The sequence below is a fragment of the Myotis nattereri genome (genome assembly GCF_964212035.1).
Source record: "Myotis nattereri genome assembly, chromosome: 11".
NCBI classification, from domain to species: domain Eukaryota; kingdom Metazoa; phylum Chordata; class Mammalia; order Chiroptera; family Vespertilionidae; genus Myotis; species Myotis nattereri.
In genome coordinates, this window is record NC_138086.1 from 36,023,278 (window position 1) to 36,043,551 (window position 20,274).

Genomic DNA, 20,274 nt, shown 5'->3' on the forward strand with positions numbered 1-20,274 from the left:
TGTCAGTATTTTCCAAAGCAAGAGACACATGTAGTTGGCAGGTTGAGGTGTTTTATCACATTCCCAGGTAGGAAGTCTGACTCCTGCAGTGCAGCCTGGTGCCTTTGATAGGGGGTCACCAGGTCACTGTGGAAAGAAAATAGACATGGCATTGCATAACAGTGTAAAGTCACTTCCTGTTTATTTCTCTTTCAGCCCCTCAAATTTTGTCAAAGAGAAAGTCTCCGATTGGTTCTGCCATGCCCTTAACACCCCTCCCCCTTGCTGTTAACCTTCATTAAAGAGAGAACAGGCTTCTGTTTAGAGCCCTCACAGAATAAATAGAATCACTCAGTAGGTTTAAAAAGTTGTATCAGTGTATTTATTTAAATTAGAAATTGGATCAATTTAGTGACAATAAGTAAATAAATAATCATTGGATTTTGCATGGCTAATGGCAAAAAAATGTGAAGGTGGTTCCCACGTGATTGGAGTGTGGGAAGGCCCCGGGCAGTGTGACAGGACCACCCGAACACAGGGATGTAAGCACAGGGAGTAAGAGTGCATTTTATAGGGGGAAACAGTAAACAAAATAGCATTAATTTGATTTACATCAATTCTGCTCTATTAGGAACATCCAGTCGCTGTCTTTACTGCCTGGTTTTCCCCCATTGATAAGAGGTGCCGCCTGTTTCTAAAGCACATCATTAGGGTCCTGAGGAATATTTTTAGAACAATAGTTACAAGGGAAGAAAGAACACACCAGCCCTGAGTTCTGGTGCATTAAAGGTCGCAGAGCATGGGGGAATTGCTGGGACCCGCCTCTCAATCGCTGGCTCTGTTCTTTCTCTTGGTCAAATCCAGGAATCTTCTTTCCTTGAAACAGCAAGGATTTCCCAGCAGGAGTATAACCATGGACAGCAGGGCACATTCTGAAAAAAAAAAAAATACATCCATGATTCGGATGCTGTAAATTTCTGCACTAAGAACCAACTCCAAACTGTACAGCACGGGGGCATTCCTAGTATGCCTTGAGGTGTTTTATCACATTCGTGATACTTGATACAGAATACATCAGACCAAAGGCCACACACATCCTAGGACCTTTTATAAAATATCATACCATAGACAGAGCACTCTAAGATGTAAGGTTCACTCCCTAAGGAATCTTCTGTTTATAAAGAGTATAACTAGTTATAAAGATTTATAAAGGACTTCTAGTGCGTAATATTCTCAACACAGGTATGTGCCCATACCTCTGTTAATTTACAAGTGTATCACGTGCGCCCCAGGAGGCCCCAGAGAATCGGCCTCAGCCGGGTGCTGGCAGTTGAACAGCCTCCACTGTAACCTTGACTTCCCTGCCTCCCACCCTAAAGCTAACCTGCATCTGACACTGAGGGACTCTTGACCAAGAACTCTCAATGGGTGGGACATGGAAATGGGAAAACCCAGGAGCACTGAGCAGAGTGGAAAAACAGTTAACCACGGCCCAGTTCTCCTCCCGCCCAGACCCAGGGTCAAGGTTGTCAGGAAGCCGGGAGGATCCAAACCCAGGCTTGTCCAGGGGATTCACTCAGGTTCACAGAGCTATTGAAAAACCAGCCCTCTTAGGAATGTGTTCTCCCACATAAATTGGGAGCGCGATGGAATCTGGTGCCAGGGCTCACTCAAGGTAACAACCTCGCCCAGTTAGATTCCACAGCAGTCTACCAACTACTCCAAACTGAGAAATGAGGCTTGAACTCAACACAGCACTTGACCCCTGGGAATGTGAGTTTGACTTCTAAAGGCACCCCTCCCCTACCTCTAAGGTCATGATTTTTAATCACTTGATTTCTTATCTATATTCCAAATTTCCTTTCCACCATCTGAAGATAAAACATTTTTATATCTTCGTATGCAAAAGAGTTATGAATATGATGAACATTTAAAAACTGAATATATTTATTCAGTTTCCTTCATAATTACAAGCTGGTAGGTGGTTTTCTTTACCACCTGCAGGCACTTAAAATAATCTTTCCAGCTTTTATACTGACATCTTAATTATTTCTGAGCAGTTAGTTCCCTTTTTGCATCCTTATGCTAAGATTACATGATTAATGCGTTCAATCCCTGACACCTAATCTTTTTATTCTCTTGTGTGTCTTTTCTCCTCATCAGTGACACACAGGTAACATTGACTCAAGTGCAAAGAACAATTATTATTCCCTCTTTTCTAATGTGCATTTTTCCTGCAAATGATGCAAATTCTGCTTTTCTGCAAGAACACCAAGTACATTTACACAGCTTAAGTTAAATATAATATTAAGTTACAGATATCTGATCCATTAGTCATTTAAGTTGTTCCCATCTTTTGTTTCCATAATGACTAGCTTTGCACATGTGACGTTGTTGAATAAAGGGATATTTTTTTAATTTTGATAGCTATTATATGTCAGCCTCCAATGATTTAGTACCCCCAATCCAATACAGTATGAGAGTCTTTTTCCCCACACCCTTAACACAGTACATCATAATATTCTTTTAAACTTGCTACATTTTTTTTGAAAAAAATGAAATTTTATTATTTTAATTTGGATTTCATTAATTATAAGTGAGCTTAAGTATCTTTATATACATTTATAAGTCACTTGTATTTATTTTTTCATGAACTGCCTATTTATGTTCTTTGACCAAATATTTATATTCTTTCCTATTTGTTGGTCATTTACTACTAAACTTATATGAATTCTTTATATGATGTTAATTAGTATTTTACTATGTTTGAGTGTTTTTCTAGATTGATCTCTATTTTTTCATTTATGGGGTTTTATCATGTAATTTTTAAAAATTTTTGCATGATGAAATAAAAATGTTTTATGGCTTTTTGTCATCTCCATTCAGAATTTTTTTTAAATTTTCTCTAGAAGATTTTAGTCCTATTTTTCATATTATAGATTTAGGTTTTCTTCTTGGTTAGATTTAGTCCTATTTTTCATATTATAGATTTAGGTTTTCTTCTTGGTTAGATTTTTTTCCTCAAAAAACCAGCTTTGGATTTATTTATTAGTGCTATCATTTTTCTGTTTGCTTTTACCACTTGCTTTTACTTGACTTCTTTAAATTTATATTTGCTGCTCTTTAACTTTGTAATTTGAATGTTTAATTATCTCATTTTCATTATGGGGGGGCGGGGGGAAGTATCATCCTCTTCAGAGGAATGTGGACCAAAGTTAACAAATTTCAGCTCTAAGCCCAAAACTCTCATTTCTGACCCCACCTCCCATATTGCACGTTCCAGATGCAGAGTCTTGGCATTAATATTTTTAACTAGATGTTTATCTAAGGGGCCTGAAAAGACTTTAGAGCAGGGGTGGGCAAACTTTTTGACTCGAGGGCCACAATGGGTTCTTAAACTGGACCCGAGGGCCGAAACAAAAGCATGGATGGAGTGTTTGTGTGAACTAATACAAATTCAAAGTAAACATCATTACATAAAAGGATACGGTCTTTGGTCTTTTTTTTTTTTTTTAGTTTTATTCATTTCAAACGGGCCGGATCCAGCCCGCGGGCCGTAGTTTGCCCACTGCTGCTTTAGAGGCTTCCTTAAGCTGCCACAGCCTCCCACATCACAGAACAGGTTTGTCAAGCCTGTGTTTTGCAAAGCAGTGAGGGCCATGGTGAGAAATGATAGACAGCCAACCTCTCATAAGCGGCTGCAGGGATGGGCAGTGAGGTTGGAGTCCCTGCAGCACCACACCCTGCTCAGCATCCTCTCTTTCCTGTGCTGCTCTCTAGTCACTCCCGTGTGGCAGGCGCTGCCTTTGCTCAGGTTCTGTTCATTCCCAACCAGAGTTGTTTAACTCTCTGAAAACTCCACTGTGAATAAATCAAAAGGGTCACAAACATCAACTATGGGGCAACGTCTACGGTCCTTGTTCCTCCCTGTGTGGGCGTCACTTTCAGTCCAAGTTTCCCTCTGCCTTTCCACCTTTCTTTCCCTTGTCCCTTTTAATAGATTTTGAGCCCCAGGGAGGGCAGGATTCTCTCCCAGTCTTGTCTCTGTGCTCACCCCGCTTCGGCCACCCCACCGGGCAGGGGCCTTAGAGAGGCCTCTCTCCAGGGGTCTGGCCGGGCCATCCTCTCAGCTGTGGTCTCCCTCACGTGGGGCTGGGGAAGTGCGGGGAAACACAGGCGTCCTCACTGCTATGGCAACTTCTCCAGCGATGGCAGAACCACTGACTCCAGGAAATCACGGTGTTTGTTTTTGCCTCAGTTTTGTGCTGCAGAAAGGGCTGGTGGATTCTTGATTCTGCTGTTCAGTTTCTCGCGAGGAACAACCCCGGAAGGCTCAGGGAGAAAAAGTAAAATCAACTTTATGTTAAAATCTAAATATACAATAAGCCACATGAAAGTTATTTTAAACATGGAGACCAAATCACTTTGACATTTCCCTCTTGGGAATGGCAAAGAGTGGTTTCCAAGAATTGACTTGGGAATTTTAACTTTTAAAAAACTGAAAAGGATAAATGACAGTTTAAAATTGTAAAAAACTTTAGTTGCTGAAATGCTATCAGGGCAAGATTTTGTTTCATTCTCGGGGGTCTATATGTATGAGTGGACATTATTAGCCACTTTTAAAGAGAAGGAAAATGAGCCCAGCCAGCGTGGTTCAGTGGTTAACCGTAGACCTATGAACCAGGAGGTCAAGGTTCAATTCCTGGTCAGGGCACATGCCCAGGTTGCAGGTTCAATCCCTAGTGCAAGAGGCAGCCAATCAATGATTCTCATCATTGATGTTTCTATCTCTATCTCTCTCCCTTCCTCTCTGAAGTCAATAAAAATGTATCTTAAAAAATAAATAACTATTCCCTGACCCGTTTGGCTCAGTGGATAGAGTGTCGGCCTGCGGACTGACAGGTCACGGGTTCGATTCCAGTCAAGGGCATGTACCTTGGTTGCGGGCACATCCCCAGTAGCGGGTGTGCAGGAGGCAGCTGATGGATGTTTCGCTCTCATCCATGTTTCTAACTCTCTATCCCTCTCCCTTCCTCTCTGTAAAAAAATTAATAAAATATATTTTAAAAAATAAATAAATAAGTAAAGATAAGGGAAATGCGACTCAAAGAAAGCAAATGCCTTCCTGCCCTCAAGAAAGAGCGGAGTGGCTGCTGTGGGCTAGCTCAGCCCTGCCTAACACACACCGCACAGTCTGGAGACTCCTGCGGCCGCGCCCCGTCCCGAGATGCCGCCCAGCCCCCTGTTTACAGCACCTGCTGAAAGGCACACAGAGACCAGCATTGCCAGGCCTAAATGTCAGGTAGACGCCCTTCAGATTCAGTGCTTTCCCCACTTCTCCTCCTTCTCCAGGAAAATAATCGAATTTAAACGTAAAAGATTTCCAGTTCTTTATTGTGAACTGTTTTCCTGTCTTCTGCCACCCCGTGAATATAAAGTGGAAGTCTGAAATAATAAGTACTCTGCACACTTAGGTGAAATTCCTGCTGCTCTGCACACTCCCCCACCCTCCCCCACCCCCCGCTTTATTTTTTTTTCCTTTCCCTTTTTTGATACACACCCAGGATGGCTAGAGTATTTTTTTCACACTCTGTTGACATGAATGAGAGGGAGGGCTGTGACAGTCACGTGGCTCAGGCTGGACATAGATCTCAGCATCTGTACCCTGATGGGAGCGGCACCTGGAGGAGGCCATTGGTGGGGCAGCATCGGGAAGCTTTGGAAGCCTTTTCTTTTCACAGGGCTCCTTCATTGGCCATTAGGCACTCCACCTGCCAACAAGCAAAGACACTGTCCTTTGAGATCTAAGGTTCACCCAGGAAGAACAACTCAAAAGATGACGGAAATACCCAGCGAGGGGGTTGCAGCGTCAGTTTTCTGAGGTCGGCCTTCTTAGAAGACAAGACACGTCTTGGGATTGGAATTACATGTTTCACTTCTGCTAATGCAACTGAAAAAAAGTATTTCAAAAGCACGAGCCCTGCTGGGCATTGATAAAAGACTTAAAATACGTGCAGAATTAATTTTTAAAGCACTTTAGCTTTGCTCGCTGCCCTTTCTAATCGTCCACACACACAATGCAGCAGGGAGCCGGTCAGCGGGCTGGATCCGGGTAGACGATGCTGTGTTCTCAGAAACACTCCTCATCTGTGTCCTGGTTTCTGAGCACTGAGGAATAAAAAAGAGTCAATTTTACATTTTGGTGAAAGAGCAATTACAACAGACGTCCTCCAAACCAAAGCCTAAGCCGTATGAATATTGACAGAGCGAGTCCACGGAGAGCAGGAGCACATTCATCGTCTGAAACTGAAGACGTGTTCTGCACACTGAGATATAGAGGCTATAGCAGAAGATTGTCTTTCCAAATGCATTTTGTTATTCCCCGTACTTACCTCAAAAGACATACGATGATGGCAGAAGCAACGCAGCAATATTCTGCTATTTTCAAAACAGGCAAATTACGGCCCTTGAACTGACTAGAAATTCGCACAGGGGCATGAGAGGAGACCCTTCTTCCTTGCCTGCCTCCTCAGATGATCAAATGTGCTCAGTACTCTCACAAATGATGAAATCATCTTTTGACTAGATTTGGGGTTATCAACAAGTTATTTTAATCAAGCTCCCAAGCCAGAAGTTCTGGACATCCAAAGCCTTTGCTAACCCTTGCCCAGTGCCCGGTGGAGGTGTTCTCAGCAGAAGCCTGAAGGCACCAGCTCCAGGGTCTCCCAAAGACGGTCATCTCATGAACAGTGCCAACTCTTGACCACTGTCTGGGCAAAAACATTAGGGACTGTCTTTACAGGTGCGCTTTGGGGCTTATTCACTGTATTTGGTGGCTTTAACTTCTTATGATGGTTATTTTCTCAAGCACCCTCTCCTTGGAAAGTGAGGCTATACCCCTGGTTGGAGTGTCATCTGTCATCCCCTACACCAAAAGGTTACAGGTTTGATTTCTGGTTAGGGTACATACATCTTGGTTGCTGGTTCAATCCCTGGTCAGGGCATGTAGGGAAGCAGCCAATCAATGTTTCTCTCTCACATCAATGTTTCTCTCTCCTTCTCTCCCTTCCTCTCTCTCCAAAAATCAATGGGAACATATCCTCAGGTGAGGATTTTTTAAAAAAGAAAGAAATAGGGCTAAAGATAATGGAACCATGGGGTGAATTCTCATGTAAGTCAGTAAGAGCACAAAATGGTTCTGGGGTGGGGGAAGGAAGGTAAGATGCTCAGAAGGAATATGAACCTCCAGGGTTTCAGTTATAGCTCTGCTGCTCAAGTACCCAAACACCTGTGAGAAACGCAGGCTCCCAGGCCCCGCCCCAGACCAGCCCAATCAGAACCTGCATTTTAACATGACACCAGGTGGTTTGTATGCTCCCTAACATTTGAGCACTCTGAACCAAAGCACTCAGGAATCAATCTATTTGTTTAAAAGGCACATGAGAATGAGTTTCAAGGAGGAAGAAAAAGCCTAAAGAACCCACCAGCTACATGATGCAGAGCCCTTTTATTCCTGCCCTCGGCACCCTTTGTGAGTTGGAAGGGACAGGCCCTGAAGGGGGTCCCGCTGCTGCTGAGGACGATCTGGAAACCGTGCTGTCCCTCAGAAAGGGGTTTGAATGGCACCGCCCAAATTTATCTTATTCCCCCAGCCTTGGGGCTTCTGTGTTCCTGCATCCAATTAATGCCAACATGAGTCTACAGCGCCCTGTGGTGGAGAACGACAGTAAGACCCAGGTGAATCCAGAGACTTGGCCGAAGTGACCTGAGCCCCTACCAGCTACATAACCGTGACCTACACGCCATCCTGCGTCTTAGCCTCCCAGATGTAGAGACAGGTTGTGGGATGGAAAGCCAGTTGTAACCATCTGTGATCCTCAGGAGCCCACAATGTTATCCAACCATAGCTTTGATGATTGATTCCTACACAATCACTACTAACAAAAGAAGAAATAGTTTTCCCACCTGAGAAATAAGAAGACATCTCTAACATGAAAATGGACACCACATGACTTACTTTAGTGTTTATGGAATACAAAGTCTGAGCTTCTACCAATAATGAGATATTTCCTATTAAAATACCTATTTATACTTTCCCGGACAAAAGAATGTAATGTCATCCTAGTCTAGGATTATCAGTAAATCTTTTTCCTGAAAAGCAATTGAGACGATTCAGAAATTGCCTTAAAAACCCACTGGAAGGAGGGAATCGAATAAAATCGATTGCCCATTCAGTCCTTTTGTATAGAAGTTGGCATTATGTTCACAACCAAGACACACAGCAGATGACAGTTTCCTTTATTCTGTTTCTTTTCACCTAAAGAACCTCTTTGAGTCCCTGGATCTTGAACACTCATACAGGCTGGAAATGTAAAGTTTTTATTTCACTTGTCAGAGCCAAAATCTCATAATCTCTTCCCCATTTGAAACTAGAATTCTAGCTGTCTAGCTTTCTGTGGAAACTGAGGTGATGGCTATATGTATAGATACGAGACTGAGGTTCACGAAGCCATGGCCCACCAATCCCTCCCTCCTGAACGTGATCAGCAGTAGCTTCTCCCAGAATAAAACAGCAGCTCCTTATATCTTCAGCATCTTAATCAAAAACCTTTTATTTCACTTCTGTTTCTAAAATATCAGTCAATAGCAAATGCTTAAAATGCATTACTTAAAAAAAAAAAAAATCTGCCATACCACTCAAATTTAAAGGAAGAGAATAAAGCAAACGAAACAAAGAAGCTGGGAAGAACAAAGGCATATATACATCATCTAGCCCAGACCCCACTGCAAACATAGTGTTGCAATTTAAATTAAATTACAATTAATAGCAGTTTTGTTGGAGTGTCTCACATTATCACTTTAGATGCTGAAGCTTAAGTGGTTTCCATGGAGATATTTTCTCAAGGAGATGTCAGCTACTCTCTAATTTTTTTGTCCCTGATATATGACAACCTAAAGCTTTTAGTGCCTTTTATTCTGGGGGGGAGGGTTTATGTTAGATAACCTCGATTTATTTTTATATGCATTTAAACGAGTGTTTTATTTGCAATTGGTTTCTGAGCCTAAAGTCTACAATTTTACATATTTTGAAACATAGTAAATAAGAACCACAACTACCTCATTTATATTCTGTAGTGAAAAAATAATAATCTTTATTGTTCCATCTTCTCCCTACCTGATCAATGGCACAGGCAATAAATTTGAGGCTAAAGAATGCAGATCTCTTTTTAATAACCTATTCTTAAGACTGTCTAAATTCCATTTATTATACTTAAGCACCTGCCTTGAAATTCCTATTAATTTTAACGTTCTAAAAATGCAGTAAAAATTACTTTCCAACAGGAATGTTTAAAAGCACAATTAGCACTATTCATGATTTCACGTGCTTCTAGAATGGTGATCACCATTCTGTCTGGGCTGGTTGGGCCCCTGAGGGATTGGTGCTGGAACCAGGACTATTGGGCTTCTGTTCTTCTGCAGTGCTGGTTCGGAGCCCTCAGTTTATCACATGGTTCAGCTGATACTGTCATCATGTGGAATTGTCCTTTGTCAGACAAAAAATGTCTCTTCATGCTCAGCTTTTGAAGTCTTACAAGTGCAGTCAGAGCTTTTAGATATCACTGGTCACCCCAGAGAGCCCCCCAACCACAGAGAAGCAATTAGGCTAAGTTAGTGGGTCGCCATTAAAGCATGTCATATTGTTGACAATTGGATAGAGCCAGTGTAGACGGATCACTTCTCATCAGAGAGAGAGAGGTCAGCTTAGTTTTTGCAAGTGGTTTCTGAAGCCAATTTCCTGGTTCAAACCCTGGCTCCTCCTGTTACTCGTCATGGAATCTCAGACACATTTTTCGCTTCCCAAGTGTAGGAATATGCCCACCTCACAAGGCTCACATGAGGATGAAATGAGTTAATACATGAAAAGGACTTAAAACAGGACCTGACTTGTAGGAAGTACTATTATTATTTCCTAAACAGCTTGTTCCTGGAATGTGAATTTTATGTGAATTGGCAATTAAAAACATGTTTGGTATCCTGGGCCCTAGAGAGTTTTATACCTGAGGAAAGTGTAGTCAGTGCCATTGATGATTCGTTTCATGTAATCCTAGAATTAGAGCTTTTCTACTTGTCACATATAAATACCTAAATACCCTACATGGTCACTGGGGGCTTTGGTTGTGTAATGGGCCTCACATCTGGACAGGTGGTTTCATTACTTGTCACTGTCACTCAAGCCCTGGTTGTCGCAGCTGCCAGCGAAGGACACCACACACACCCCTGCCCAGCACACAGATAGGAAAGTGCCAATCGGACTCTCATTTGCTTTCCTGAGAAATCCTTCCAAGAAGGTGGCAAAGGGGAGGGCAAACTGCCCTTAGAAAAGAGAATAAAACACCCTTGTTTTCCATTCTTTTGGGGGAAGGAAAGTGCATTTTTGCTCACCCAGTTCTAATACCTGACCTTTTTATTGTATCCTTATAATTATGGGAATGACTTCCCCTGGGCCTGCTCTTACCAAGTATGTGTGTTATTTCCTCCCCCCACCCCCCTCCCCGCAACCTGAAGATGGAGGAGGGGAAAGGAAACACCAGTGCTGAGCTCTCAGGTTGCGCCTCACATGGAAGGCAAAGGAAGAATCTATTTGTTAGGAAGACTGTGATCCATGTCTGAATATGTTGACGTCTATGATACATTTGCCTTCTCTGAGTGAGAAGGGCTGTAGTGCATCTATGGGCTCTGAGGCCTCAGCCAGGCTATTTCAAGAGCACGTTCAATGGTGGAAACTCTCTAGTCCTCAGTTCCTGCAGGAATCTGTTCTGTTGTCCTCTGCTGGTGGGGGAGGGGAGAAGAGCTACTCTCTGTGTGGTACAAAGGAAGCATGGTCTATGGATAGAATGAACGAACAGCCGGGGCGATAAGCAGAGATGCACACGGTGCTGTGAGACTCTAAATCAGAGCTGGAACAGCGCCACGCTTTGGTGGCCATCCTCACGCAGTGTCATTTGGGGAATCCCGGAAAAAAGTGTATTGAAAATAGCCTTTGCCTGTTTGATGCAAATCTGGTCTTGAGACTGTTACTATCTAAAGTCTATTTTGAACTACTCGTGACATTTTCTAAAATATCGGCTCCGTGATACTCCAGTACCACTGAAATTGCTGTGTTCTAGCAAACTTTGGAAAGTTAGCCACAGAGCGGAGCATGTGCCATGGATGGGTTCTGTGGTCTGGTCCCAGCGTATTTCTTGGTATCCATGTTTCTCTGTGTGCATTTCCAAGAGGCTCTTGGTCCCCAAGGGGAAGGACAGATGAGATGAAATAATTTGGAATGTATCTATTAAAATAGCCGTAACTCTGCTCACCAAAATAATGTGAATTTGCCTCAAGGGAGTGAGCTCTCGCATGCATTAAGACAACCAGGCTTAAGTTATCAATAAAGCCATGAAAATGGGGATGCTCATGCTAAAAACAAAAACAAAAACAAAAAAAAAACACAGAACCCTGCTCTTAGTTTCACGAGGACTTCTGTTGTACCTGAGGCTTTTCCACTGATTGTTCTCAGCTAATCTCCAGAGGCTGGTGGACACAGGAATCATTAGTAGCCTCTCTGTAGTCTATATGTTCATTGCCTTTATTGGGAAGAATAAGAATGCTGCTTTGCTTTAAGGGTTGGGTTGGGTGTAGGCAGCTGACTCTTAAAATTATATCTGCGTGGGAGTCTTTATTATCAGAAGAGGCTACACAAACATTTACACACCTCTTAATGGACTGATTTTAATTGCCCCAGTCAACGAGCATCCAATTAACTCTGCTTCTTGTCTGCACTGTTTGTCATTGGGACTGCAAACATAATTAAGATTGGCCCCTGACTTTAAGAGGGTGACTATTGCATAAGGAGTGACAAGAATTACAATGATAGCCGTTGAAAAGAGGTGGTTGGGGATAGTTTCAGGAAAGACATAGGATTTCATGGACAAAGAGAGGAAAGGCAAACCAGAGTGCCATGTGGATGAGCAAAGGCACATCAACCAGAAGCACCAGGAATCCGTGTGCCTAGACTGTTGAGTAGGGAATGTGGTGGCTCCATGAGGGAAGAGGCAGGAGAGAAATTCAGCTCAAGGGAAGCTTTGCTCCATTTGCCAAAGAGTTCAGATTTTTATACCAAAGACAAACCTAGGATATTTATAAATATTCTCTGCTGGCTCTTCTCCTTGGGTCATCTCAGGTCACATCCACACCTTCCACTAATGCTTATGTCAATAACTTCAAGAGAACCAGGGAAAACATGTCAATATCTCTAAATATCTATGTTAAGTCAGTTTTGTGGCCAAGGATGGAAAGCCATGGAGCAGGCTTTGGAGCAGAGAGAAACTATGCTATGTTCTTCCATCCACATCACCTGAAGCAAAAAAGCAACCAATTTCATAGTCTTGTGAATATCACACAATCCTATATAATAAACTAGGGGCCCGGTGCACGAAATTCGTGCACTGGGTGTGTGTGTGGGGGGGGGGGTCCCTCAGTCCAGCCTGCCCCCTCTCACATACTTGGAGCCCTCAGGCATTGACCCCCATCACCCTCCAATTGCAGGATCGGCCCTTTGCCCAGGCCTGACGCCTCTGACAGAGGCATCAGGCCTGGGCAGGGGACCCTCATTTCCCCCCATCACTGGTTCTGCCCCCAGCCCAGGCCTGATGCCTCTGGCCCAGGCATCAGGCCTGGGCAGGGGACCCCCAGACCCCTCCGATTGCTGGCTCTGCCCCTTGCCCAGGCCTGATGCCTCGGCCAGAGGCGTAGACCCCCATCACCCTCCGATCGCCTGATCGGCCCCTTGCCCAGGCCTGACGCCTCCGCCAGAGGTGTCAGGCTTGGACAGGGGACCCCCATCTCCCCCCGATCGCTGGCTCTGGCCCCCGCCCAGGCCTGAGGCCTCTGGCCCAGGAATCATGCCTGGGCAGGGGACCCCCATCTCCCTCTGATCGCTTGCTCCACCCCCCGCCCAAGCCTGATGCCTCTGACCCAGGCTTCAGGCCTGGGCAAGGGGACCATCATATCCCCCCAATCCCCGGCTCCGCCCCCCCACCCAGGCCTGATGCCTCGGCCAGAGGAGTTGACCCTCATCACCCTCCGATCACCAATCACCGGGTCAGCCCCTTGCCCAGGCCTGAGGCCTCCGGCAGAGGTGTCAGGCCTGGGCAGGGGATCCCCAGCTCCCCGCGGTTGCAGGCTCCGCCCCTGCCCAGGCCTAATGCCTCTGGCCTAGGCATCCGGCACGGGCAGCGGGGACCCGCAGCTGCAGCGGCCCCGTGATCGTGGGCTTCGCTTTAGGCCCAGGCAAGGGACCCCTAGCTCCTGGGACTGCCAGCTTCGACCGTGCCCAGCTCCCATCGCTGGCTCCACCCCTACTTCCTGCTATCACTGGCCAGGGAGGAAAAGGCACCTGATTCTCCGATCATGGCTGGGGGGCAGGGCAAAGGTGGTCCCAGGGCCACCTTTGCCCTGCCCCCCAGCTCTTAGCTCCCCCCTGGGTTTCCGATCACTGTCAGTGGCAGGGGGCTTCTTCCTGCTTTCCCTTTCGCCTCCCTGCATTGTGCCTACATATGCAAATTAACCGCCATCTTGTTGGCAGTTAACTGCCAATCTTAGTTGGCAGTTAATTTGCATATAGCCCTGATTAGCCAATGAAAAGGGCAGCGCTGTACGCCAATTACCATTTTTCTGTTTTATTAGTGTATATGGGTAATATGCAAATCAACCGAACGGAGGAACTACTGGTGGCTATGACGTGCACTGACCACCAGGGAGCAGACACTCAATGCAGGAGCTGCCCACTGGTGGTCAGTACGCTCCTACAAGGGGAGTGCCACTCAGCCACAAGCCAGCCTTAGGGCTGGCGAGCACAGTGGCGGCAGCGCTAAGGATGTCTGACTGCAGACATCCCCCAAGGGCTCCAGGACTGCAAAAGGGTGCAGGCCGGGCCGAAACCGGTTTGGCTCAGTGGATAGAGCGTCGGCCTGCGGACTGAAGGGTCCCAGGTTCGGTTCCAGTCAAGGGCATGTACCTGGGTTGCGGGCACATCCCCAGTAGGGGGTGTGCAGGAGGCAGCTGATCAATGTTTCTCTCTCATCGATGTTTCTGACTCTCTATCTCTCTCCCTTCCTCTCTGTAAAAAATCAATAAAAGATATTTAAAAAAAAAAAAAAAGGGTGCAGGCCAGGCTGAGGAACCCCTCTCCCCACCACCAAGTGCACAACTGTCATACACCAGGCCTCTAGTATAATAACTGAATTACCACTGTGAGTTTTTGTCACTATACTTAATATATTTTAAAGATTCAGATTATTTATAGGAGGACAGAAGATTTCTGTGTATTTTCAAAAGGAGATGAGAAATATGACCCAACTCACAAAATATCCAGTAAGTAGATCTCTCTGCCTGAGTATCCTGTAGACACTTCAAACTTGACATGTCTAAAACAAAACAAATTTTTCTCACCCATCCCCTATAAAAGGCTCTTCCTCTCATAGGCCTGCCCAGACAGCACTGTCAGAGGTCTGACTTCCTCCACAGCCCCCATGTCTGTCCCCCCACAGCCCTAAAAGGCAGGATAGGGAAGTTTATTGACTGTGGAGTTAACCCTACCTGGGTTCTGATCCCAGCCAGACCACATTCAAGCTGGATGATGTTTTTAGGACATGGGCTAAATGGTGTCCAGAGTGAGTTGTTACAACATCAAAAGGCCTAGGAACTGTACCATCATTGGAGGTAGGTGAAAGTATAAGCTTTCTTCCTTGAAAAGCAACTCTGTGCTTTGAATTGTAGTCTACATTTGATTGTGTTAATAACCAAATCTTGCCCTGGCCAGTGTGGCTTACTTGGTTGAGCATCATCCTGTGCACCAAAAGGTTGCTGGTTCTCTATCTCTCTCCCTCTCCCTTCCTCTCTCTCTAAAATCAATAAAAACATATATTTTAAATGCCTTTTTTTAAAGAAAAAAAGCTGAGTCCTTACTAAGATATTCCCTAAATCATAACACAGACCTATTTCATCAGTGTGTACACATTTAATTATGCCAAATAACTATTATAAATTTCTTATTTTTACTGGTGCCATTCAGTAGCCATGGTTCTGGTTAGACTAAGGCCGTGGTCGGCAAAATGTGGCTCGCGAGCCACCTGCAGCTCTTTGGCCCCTTGAGTGTGGCTCGTCCTAAGCCTTAGGAGTACCCTAATTAAGTTAATAACAATGTACCTACCTATATAGTTTAAGTTTAAAAAATTTGGCTCTCAAAAGAAATTTCAATCGTTGTACTATTGATATTTGGCTCTGTTGACTAATGAGTTTGCCGACCACTGGACTAAGGTAGTCTGCCTTCAGAGAAGCTGCTGCTATTGGAAGATTTACCTTAAAGCGTAACTTCTCAAGCAGAAGTCCAGCAAATATGAAATCTTTTTTTAATTTTAAATTATCTTACATGAATGATAATAACTCTCCTGACCTATATACAGACTTCTTAATGTTTGCCTTTTGCATGCTTTATATTTACTTTATCTTAGAGAAGTCGCTAAGTTTAATACAACTGATTCTTACATTTTTAATAATAGGGAAAGAAAGAGAATATTTATTAGATAATTAATATTCTTCTCAGCTCTCATGAAATATTACTCCCTTATAAAATATTCCTGAAGTGTACAATGTTTTGTTAGAGCCATGTAAAATATTAATATCAAGAAGTGATTGCTTTTTAAAGTAATGCTGCACACTTTAACAAGCTCGTCTGTGAGTACAGCCACTGCCACCAGTTGTGAATGGGATAGAAGTGGACAGGAGGCAGGTTTCAGCCAAACTGAAGTATTATTATCCATAAGCTTGTCTGTCAGTGGGACTGGAGCAGGCAGCCCAGGAAGTCTGAGTCTCTGATATTCCTCCAAGGGAGTTGCAGCCCTTCTCTGTGAAGGAAAGCAGCAGGAATGGAGGTGGGTGTTGCTGTGGTTCTCCTGGGAAGCAGCAGCACGATGGGTCCACCTGAAATGGGCACCTCATTTGGGAAAACGGGAAGTAAAGAGTTGTATGAAAAGACAGGTGCCACATTACTTGGCATTAGTGGTAAACCTCACTCTCTGACCTGACTTTCCATTTCTTTCTCTGCAGCCAGTGCTGATTTTCCATATAACCCAGGACAAGGCCAAGCTATAAGAAATGGCGTCAACAGAAACTCGGCCATCATTGGAGGTAGGTGACATACAGAACAGGCTTTCCTGTGGCTACTCACCTGTGGGGAGCAGTCATTTTTTTATTTTAAAAAATATTTTTTAATTAATTCCAGAGAGGCAGGTAGAGGGAGAGAAAGAGAGAAACATCAACGATGAGAGAGAAACATTGATTGGCTGCCTCCTGCACATCCCACTCTGAGCCTGCAACCCAGGCATTTGCTGCTACTGGGAATCAAACCATGACCTTCTGGTTCATAGATCAATGCTCAATCACTGAGCCATGCCAGCCAGCCAGAAGCAATAAAATCATGGTCCAGGGGAAAAACAGGTTGTCTAGATTTTTAGTATTCATTTTGCTATTTATTTTTTTAATATATTTTATTGATTTTTTACAGAAGGGAAGGGAGAGGGATAGAGAGTTAGAAACATTGATGAGAGAGAAACATCGATCAGCTGCCTCTTGCACGCCCCCCACTGGGGATGTGCCCGCAACCAAGGTACATGCCCCTGACTGGAATCGAACCTGGGACCCTTGAGTCCGCAGGCCAACGCTGTATCCGCTGAGCCAAACCGGTCAGGGCATCATTTTGCTATTTAAATATGGCTTCAGATTATGAAGTATGGATGTGGATAAACTGTGGAAATGTAACCTGGCTACTTTCTAAATGCACACCTGTAAAAAAAGAATGGTGAGCTAGCCAAATCTGAATATGTAAGTAAGTAGCTGAGAGGCAATAGCCATGACATGTCCTTTCTCCCTCCTATCTTTTTTTACTTTCATTCTCTCATGTCCCAAATGGTCCAGGGTAGCTTACTACAAAAATTGGAAAGACTGAGCAGTTCTAGTTTCAGAAAACTAATAAGCCAGAATATCTAATTTGTTCCAGTCTTTCCTTCTGACCATGGCTACCTGTAGAATAATTAGACTCTCCTGGGATAATCCTCATATTTGGATCAATATTGATAACCCTGTTGCCCATTGCCATATTCTCTCCCTGCTTCTGTCTTATTTCATAAAAGTGTTTCTGCCTCTCTGAGTATAACTTATATATGTATGATGCTGCTTAATCCCAATTCCAAAGTTTGCCATATGCTTTTTCTACATCTATTGAGATTATCATACGGTTTTTCTCCTTTATTTGCCTAATGTGATAAATTACATTGCTTTATTTTTTAATGTAAAACCAATCTTGTGTTCCTAGAATTAACATCACTTTATCATAATATATTTTTTACATATTGCTAGGTTTGATTTTTAAATTTTATTTAAGAGGAATATTGCTTGATGATTTTCTTTTTCATAGTGTGTTTCATAATGTGTGGGTTTAGTATCGGGATAATACTGGCCCCATAGAGTGAGTTGAATAGGACTTCCTCCTCCTCTATTTTAAGGAAGTCGTGTAGGTTTAGTGTTGTTTCCTTAGGTCATGTTTTTTAGATCTTCTAAATTCTTATTGATTTTCTGTGTAGTTGTTCTATCAGTTACTGAGAGAAGAGTGTTGAAATCTCCAAGTCCGTAAATTGGTCTAATTCTCCTTTCAGTTCTGTTCGTTTTGCAGTTATTGTTTTTGGAGGTTTGTGTTTTATGGGAGAGGGTAGTGTTTGAGGAAACCATGGTGAAGTGGGGGAAAGTGTTGGTGGGATGTGTAAGACTAAGTTTAACCTGTAGTCCTCGTCCTGTCTCCACCAGGGGTCATTGCTGTGGTGATTTTCACCATTCTCTGCACCTTGGTCTTCCTCATTCGCTACATGTTCCGTCACAAGGGCACCTACCACACCAACGAAGCGAAGGGAGCAGAGTCAGCAGAGAGCGCAGATGCTGCCATCATGAACAACGACCCCAACTTCACAGAGACCATTGACGAGAGCAAAAAGGAATGGCTCATTTGAGGGGTGGCTCTTTGGCTGTGGGATAGGGAGGGGGAAGGGAAAGGGACAAAAGCACCCTGCTTCATACTCTTGAGCACATCCTTTAAAATATCAGCACAAGTTGGGGGAGGCAAGCAACAGAAAATTCCTGAGACTGATCGTCACACACAAAAAAATATATAATAATACTTTTTAATATTTCTTTATAGCTGAGTTCTCCCTTCTGTATCAAAACAAAATAATACGAAAATGCTTTTAGAGTTTAAGCAATGGTTGAAATTTGTAGGTAAAATCTGTCCTATTTTGTGCGTGTTTAGAGGTGTTCTAAAAATCCATGGTAACAGGGCAAGTTTTCTACATTTTTAAGAGCCCTTAGAACGTGCATATTTTTTCTTGAGGAAAGCTGATGCACAGACACGTGGCCTCCAGCATTCTTTTCCTTTCACATGTAGTCAACTTTTAATGGGCTATTGTAGCTACTAGTTCATGTTCATATAATGTTTCTTTTTGGTATTCTATAAATTGGAGAAGGAAAGAAAGAGGCAAAGAGAACCTATTATTTGCCAGTTTTCAACTAGACCTCAGCCTGTGCCGATTTTCCCAGAGTTCCTGCCTGAAGCAGTCAAAGGAAGAAGGTGTATGGCACCTGTGAGGTAACATCATCATCAACGCAACGGAGAGAAGCGTTAAGGGCCAGGGCAAGTAGTTTCCCATTGGGATTGCTGGTTTTATTTTTCATTGACTTCTGTGAGATCATATTGTTCTATGTTTGTAGTCTTAGATCTGTTCAGTATCTGTACCTATCACTGATTTTCCTCCGCTCTCCCTACAACATACTGGGTTATGTTACATGGATGTGTAAGCATCTCATTGTAGGATTAGAGGCACATGTCATGATCCATTTGCTCTGTTTCTTTCATAGTTGTAGGAAGAATATGGACGCTGTCTGGCTAATGCATAAATTAAGTGGTTCTCAGTTTGCTTTAAATCTCTAGTTTTTAAGCCCCTGTGACAAACTAGCAGACAGTGAACGAACACAATAAAGCCAAGTTGTGATTGCTATTTGTATTTCTACTACTCTGGAGTCCTTTGGGAAAAACACTGCCATGTTTTACATCTACTCCCTGTATTGCTCCGTCTAAAACAGACATGCTGCGCTGGTTCAGCGATCTTCCTTGGCAGATACATTTGAAGCTCTGGTTCACCACAGACCTGGTCTCCAAAATTGCTTCTCAGAGAGAGTATCTGTCTAGTCATTTCACACCTCACTTTAGTCAGGAACTTTCACCAATTATCCCAACAAATAACTCATTGATTTTATTAAAAAATAATAGACTTATAGTATGTAAACCGATGGGACAGAGCTCCTATTGGAACATCTAAAAAATAATTTCACTTATTTAATAAAGGATTACATAAAAGTTATTTCTAGAATGACTACCATTTATGGTCAGTATAGTTCAGGCTCTTATCCTTAATACTTTTTTAAAAAATTTTAGACTCCAATATTTGACCACTTGTTTTCCTTCTCCTGCTAGGTAAGATGAGGTTAAAAAGGTATCAATGCTATTTTTCTCATAGCCTGCCTTGGTAAAATGGAAATTCTAGTTTACCTGTGTATATGCATACTTTTCCACTTACTGGGTGTGCCGAAGTTATTGGAGGACCTCAATTTCCTGAGTCAGGAAAATGTTGTCCATAGCTGCCAGAGGTACGTGGCACTGTACTGGCACATTCCATAGGAGACACAACCCATTCAAGCCACGGTGACAGAACACACGGGAATCCAAACCCCTTTTTCCAGTTGCTGACCTCAGGTCCTCTCATGAAACTAAGAAGGGTCTTAATCACTCTTCTGTAAATCACATTAAAAATGAAAAGTATTTCATATGATAAATGTCAGAACACTGTAACATTTACAAATGACATAGAAAACAACGGCTATTGATTGAACCAAGATGTCTCCATTCGGGGCTCTTTTATGTATTATCAAATTGAAAAAGAAAATTTTAAACGTTGTATTACAGATGTTTCTGATTTTTTTAAAAAAACCTATTTTACAGGCATTACCTTTGTACTGAACAAATAATGCAGATTGGTTATTTCTTGCATTTTCCTTGATAGCTTTATTCTCTATATATTGTCTCAACACTTCCCCTGTTCCCCTATATGGTTAGGGAATTAAAACAATCAAAACAGTCCCTGATACGAAAAT

The 20,274-nt window shown here is 43.3% G+C and overlaps 1 protein-coding gene across 2 annotated transcripts in view; it reads left to right on the forward strand.

The window, feature by feature from the left end:
- Nucleotides 1–20,050, forward strand: part of CNTNAP2 (contactin associated protein 2) — a 1,809,641-nt gene extending 1,789,591 nt beyond the window's left edge. For both annotated transcript variants that reach the window (XM_081102720.1, XM_081102721.1), the window contains 2 exons: nt 16,129–16,209; nt 17,881–20,050. In XM_081102720.1, coding sequence (XP_080958846.1) covers nt 16,129–16,209; nt 17,881–18,080 — 281 coding nt within the window. In that variant the 3' untranslated portion in view covers nt 18,081–20,050. The remainder of the gene's footprint in view (nt 1–16,128; nt 16,210–17,880) is intronic.
- The last annotated feature ends 224 nt before the right edge of the window (nt 20,051–20,274 follow it).